At 35.9% G+C, this 6,322-nt stretch overlaps 1 protein-coding gene across 1 annotated transcript; it reads right to left on the bottom strand.

The window, feature by feature from the left end:
* Positions 1-5,107: 5,107 nt before the first annotated feature.
* LOC129513160 (zinc finger protein 239-like) lies at positions 5,108-6,060 on the bottom strand. The gene is given in 2 exon segments (XM_055330940.1): positions 5,108-5,205; positions 5,208-6,060. Coding segments are annotated over 2 exon segments (951 nt in total).
* Between the last annotated feature and the right edge of the window lie 262 nt (positions 6,061-6,322).

The raw sequence follows: 6,322 nt of genomic DNA, 5'->3' as shown, positions 1-6,322 counted from the left end.
ATATTTTCAATGGCTCCCCAATGCCTAGAGAATAAAGTCTATATTCCTGAGCTTAGAATTCAAAGTGTTCCCTGTATTATAATTATGGGTGGATGTTTGGTTTCTTCTTAGGCTGTAGAACCATTTTTTTTTTTACTTGTGTGCATATAAAGTAACAGGCACAGAAATGTATACATAGAAGCACATATTCATTCTTAAAGAGCCTACCACGGCTCACATATCTATCTTTCTCAACTCTATCTAATTATCATTGGAGTAAGCTCTCTTATCTTTTAATTTCCTCTGGACTATCATATTCATTATTTCAGAAATTTTTTACCATGAGCTTTTCTGAATTAAGTATCAGAGACAGTTTCTCCAAAGTAATCATCACTGTTTATTCTATATTGTTGATATGAGACAAAGAAGAAAAGATATTCGGTTACTTACCTGCGGAGCATAAAGCCCTTGGAGTCAGAGACTGACACTGACCTTTAGTCTTCCTCATCTTTCCATCCTTACTCCCCTTCTCCAATTTCTCAGTAATCTTGTATAAATCTGACAAATTGTTTGCTAATTTCTGAATGCCCTGGCACAGAGAAATTAGGTAAAAGAAAAAAAAAGGGTCAAGTGAGATTTTTAAAGGCCGGATTTGTCTGAACTAATTATTTTATTTTGCTGTGAGTTAGACTATACTGCTGCATTAACAGTCCCCTTATTCAGGAGTAGTTTATCAGCGCTGCCTCTCTCCGCACAGAGAATGATTACAGGTGAATCTCCACATGGGTAATTCAGACTGGAGCTCACTTATCAGACCACTTCTGTTCAAATCAGAACTAAAAATACTTTGGGGGCCCCATAAATGTTAAATAGCACAAAGAATAATAACAACTAACCTCTTCTTAGTACATGTGTTCTTGAGTACACATACTTAAATTCTTCCCAATTATAATTCAAGAACATTTCAGTTCCCTTTATTCAGGACCATTATTCAGGCTCTTCTGGAAATGTTTTATTCAGGTTGCACATCTTTCCTCTGCAGTCTCTGATTTAGAATTCAGCTCTCTGATAATGAGTGGAAATTGGGGTCTGAAAGAGAAAAACATCATTTTCTTAAATAATGCTACAGGCATACATTGTCTTAATCTGGGAAAAAAATGAAATCCTAAATATTTTTTTTCTAAACTGTTAAAATGCTTGAGCTTTGAAAACAGAGGGGGGAAAAACAAATTACAATACAATTCAACTCTGTTTTTAAATATTTGTGATCACATCTGTGACATTACAGCATAATCATAGGAGTAACGTGAAAAAAAAGTCCTGAAAGCAGTTTAGTGGTGTTCTCCAGGCAAATGTGCAACCAGACTAGACATGCTTTGTGGGTATAAGTAAAAAATAGAAAAAAATCTCTTTTTTGTGTGTGATGATGATACTTGCTTTTATTGTTGTTGCTGCTGATGATAACTAAAAAGGCCTGATCTCAGTAGGACATCCGTGCTCAACCCTTTCCCTGGGCTGTAGTTTATTCTCCTGTTCACAACCTGAGGACAGTTGGGCCAGCCTCTTAAGCACTGTAAGGAGATCTGAGCAAAAACCCTTTCAAAATAAATCAGCCCTGTTGATCCCCAGCTCTGAGAGCTGGGGCAACTCATCCCAACACTTGCCTGTGTTTCACTGTGGAACAGGTTGTCTTGCTTCAGCTCTTTCATAAAACCAACCCTAACACACATCTACTTGGCCATTCTTGGCAAAAATAGAAATAAAAAACAGCCGGTCCTGGAGCATCGGAGTACTGTAAGGTCAGAGTGCTTTGAGGGTCCAGCTGAGGCAACGGGGACCTCACAGCTGAATGACTGCTTGCTAATGGCATAGTGGAAGGACACCAGGGGCCTAGGAACAAAGTCAAACAAGCATCTGAGTGAGGAAATGTGCCTACCCCACAATGACTTGCCCAGGAAATCAGGAGGCATTTAGGACCACCTTCTTTTTAAATATTTTATTTATTTATTCATGAGAGGCAGAGAGAGAGGCAGAGACACAGGCAGAGGGAGAAGCAGGCTCCATGCAAAAAAGCCTGATGTGGGACTCAATCCCAGGACCCCGGGGTCATGTCCTGAGCCCAAGGCGTCTGGACACTCAACCACTGAGCCACCCAGGCGACCCTAGAACCACCTTTTTTTTTAAAATGACCATCCTGACAAGAGCTGTGAAGTATTAAATAGGTGTATGCTATCCGTGCTTGCATTCGGATCTCCCAACTTAGTGGTGTCAGTAGAACTAATGACTGAGATAGATAAAGTGGCATACTTCCTGCATGGATTAAGATTCTGTATGAAAGCCAGAATAAAGTGCTGCACACCTGCCACAGTTGAGAAAACATAGTCATAATTCCTAAGATGCTTATCTAAACTTTCTGGTCTTAAATTCTCAAACGGATCAGCTCAGAAAGATTTCAGATATTTGGAAGTTAGAGAAAATCACAAAAACTTCTGCAGGCATATATCAGTTCCAAATCTCTTACTCAGGAGAGCATCAAAATTACATTTGCTCTGACTCCTGCATGTGTGATCTGATAAGATCACTGACATATATTAATTGCTGCAAAATGAACCAAAACAATGACCCAGAATTAATAAAGCACTGATTTAAAAATATCCCTCATTCTAATGCTCTATTGTTTAATTAGTTAAATTTAAGAATATAAACATAAACTCTACTTTGACAGGTAATATAAAAACTTGCCAATGTTTGGAATTTCCCCTTAGAATTTTAAGCTACCTTATAAACATTATGTTTTCTTCCTTTTTTTTTCTTCCATAGGAGTAAGACTGTATTTGGACTTTTTTGACAACATCTCAGCTCAGTAATTCAAAAAAAATCATCTGCTCTATTCAAGATGTTTTATTATACATTATACAGTGTAAAATGATAAATAAGACTTCAGTCTCTATTATCAAAAGATATATTCTATGAAATTTTGTAGGAAAATTACATGTTTGGAAAACACAAATATAATATAGAAAGTTAAATGCTGTAAGAGGGATACAAAAATTAGAGGAATGAAAATTTTTTAAATTATATTTTCAAAAATCGAAGATTTTATTATTAAGATAATATTGGACAAATATAAGCATTTCAACAGAAATAAAAGGTAAGGCCTTTTCAGAAAAAGAAAACACTTGAAGTAATAGTAAAATAGACATAATAGAATGAAGTTCTCTTTGTAGATAGGTTAGGGGCTCAGATTGCCTAAAACAAAGGGTACATGAAGAGAAAGTAGTTGATTAAAATGCAAAGGACAAAAAAAATAAAAAATAAAAAATAAAAAGCAAAGGACAATGGGAGTAAGATCACAGAAGCCTTTAGCCATATTAATCAGTATGAAATGTGTTCCATAAGCTGTGGAGAATTATTAAGGTGAATTTTTTACTAATTCATTTTATTACTTTATTTGGCAAGCAACACATAACATTATGGCATTAGAAAGAATATTACATGATATCTCACCACAGTTAACCTTTCAGGGTACATCATCTTAAAACATTTACAAACATGAGACTATACTAAGAATCATGTTAAGTTACTTGCTTTTTAAATTATATATGTATATATATTTAATATATAATGAAATTTCCTGCATAACACACTTTTCATATCTTTCTTTTAAATAACTCCATAAAAGTTTATTTCTTGAGTGTATCCTCATTTATATCACCATTTCTATATTTTACACATTAAATTGCTTTTTTAAAAAAATTATTCATTTATTTACTTGTTTACTTATTTATTTATTTATTTAGAGAGCAAGCACATGAACCAGGGGAGGGTCAGAGGAAGAGGGAGAGAGAACCTCAAACAGACTCCCCTCTGAGCATGAAGCCTGACATGGGGCTTGATCTCATGACTTTGAGATCATTACCTGAGCCAAAATTAAGAGTCAGATGCCTAAAACTGCCTGAGCCACCCAGCCACCCAACATTAAATTGCTTTTTATCATTATTAAAAATAAGTACAACAACAATATTTATTAACACCTACCATATGTCAGACACTGTTGTAGATGATTTTCATAAAACAGAATAAAATAGACTAATTCCAAGCTCCCACGAGACTGAACTTTTTGTTTTTTGTTTTCATGTATCAATATTTAATTCATCAAGATCTACATACAGGGTTAACAATATGTTGTAATGACACATCATCCTGTGTTGTTTTACAGTTAATATTCAAAGTTATTTCTAGTTGAACCCAATCATAATTATTGCTGTATGGAAAATAGGACCTGACCAATGTAATGGATTTTCTAGCAACAACTTTGCTTCATATGCATTTCTAAGTACTAGTTAAAAAAAAACATTATTGTCACAAAATCCTGCATTTAAAATTCCCAGATGTCATAATCCCACGTTTCTTACACTTTTATAATAAGCCATTAGGTAAAACTATAATGTCTAAACTGTTGTTTATGTTGTTTATCCTTGATATGTTTTTCCTAGTTGGGAATTTCTGATGCAAACTCTAACCTTTCATCTGATTTTAGCAATGGCATATATACAGTGTGAGAAAATTGCATGTTGACTAAGGAATTAAAAATCACTGAAGACTTCCATTCATTCTCTATTCTACAGAGTGTGAAACTTCACATGCCTACAAGTTTTTCTACTAATAAAGATTTTTTCCATGCATATTACAATGAATAAGCTCTCCAGCATTAATTTTTGCTATTCTACTAGAGTGACCACCATCTGTAATTGTGTAATTTCCCATTTTAGGGAGGTTAGATTATTCATAGTGAATATTCTTCTGCATCCTACATCCGGAGATCATCTAATGTCTCTTCCTCCTTTATTATAAATATAAGGTTCCTCCAAATGAAGTTCACTCATGTTCTGTAATGATAAATTAGAAATGAAAGCACTTCCATAATGAATTTGGCCATAGAATTTCCCCCATTTAGGAGTTCTGGGATTGGTTTGAGCTGTGGCTGAAGGCTCTTCTGTGTTCATTTACTGCATTTAGAGTTGAGTTCTTTCATGTCTTCAAAGGCAAGAGCTTGTAACAAAGGCTTTTCCACATAGAGGACATTTATATGGGTTCTCTCCAGCATGAGTTCTCTCAGTTCTCTAAGTTAGCTTAACAAAGGCTTTCCACATAGAGGACATTTATATGGGTTCTCTCCAGTATGAGTTCTCTCATGTTCTCTAAGGTTAGAACTTGTAACAAAGGCTTTCCACATAGAGGACATTTATATGGTTTCTCTCCAGTGTGGGTTCTCTCATGTTTTCTAAGACAAGAGCTTGTAACAAAGGCTTTTCCACATAGATGACATTTATATGGTTTCTCTCCAGTGTGAGTTCTCTCATGTTCTCGAAAACAAGAGCTTGTAACAAAGGCTTTTCCACATAGATGACATTTATATGGTTTCTCTCCAGTGTGGGTTCTCTCATGTTCTCTAAGATTGGAGCTTGTAACAAAGGCTTTTCCACATAGGAGACATTTATATGGTTTCTCTCCAGTGTGAGTTCTCTCGTGTTGTTTAAGATAAGAGCTTTGAACAAAGGCTTTTCCACACAGATGAGATTCATAAGGCTTCTCTCCAGAATGAATATGCTTATGTCTAGTTAAAGATGAAAAATACCTGAAATGACTCCCACACTGATTACAGACAAATGGATTCTCTCCCGTGTGAGTTATTTTATGGGAACGAAGGTGGGAGTTTCGACTGAAGTGTTTTCCACATTCATCACATTTATAGGGTTTCTCTCCCGTGTGAATTCTCTGGTGTATGCAAAGCTTTCTTCTATTATGAAAATATTTCTCACATTCCTTACATTTATAAAGTTTGCCTTCCATATAAGGTTTCTGGTGTCTATATAGGTCATTTCTATGACTGAAAGGGTTTCCACATTCACTCCATTTATAGGGTCTCTGTCCAGTGTGAGTTAAAACATGCTGAGTCAATGTGTAGGGGTGAGTGAAAACTCCATCATACCCAATATGTGCAAAGGGGTCTTCTCCTGAGTGACATTTCTGTATTATTGTCTTGTAGTTAGATGCATCCTCCCTGCAGATGTCTTCCATAGATATTATTTCTTGTTTTTGATAGCTGTTTTCCAAGCCTGAAATAACTGGACCCAGCCTTGGGCCAGTCCTCTCTCTTCCTTCCACAGCTCCCCTCCTTGCTCCCACTGGGCAATCATATCTGACTGGAAGAACTGACAGCCTACGGAGACCAGATGAGTGATATTCTCCAGCATTACATCAATGTACAGCTTTCTCTGGGACCTATCCATCAGGGTCCACTCTTCCTGGGTTAAGTCTACAGCTACATCTTTGAAGGTCA

Source organism: Nyctereutes procyonoides, unplaced genomic scaffold (genome assembly GCF_905146905.1).
Source record: "Nyctereutes procyonoides isolate TBG_1078 unplaced genomic scaffold, NYPRO_anot_genome, whole genome shotgun sequence".
Taxonomy (NCBI): domain Eukaryota; kingdom Metazoa; phylum Chordata; class Mammalia; order Carnivora; family Canidae; genus Nyctereutes; species Nyctereutes procyonoides.
This window is presented reverse-complemented; position numbering and strand designations above follow the sequence as displayed.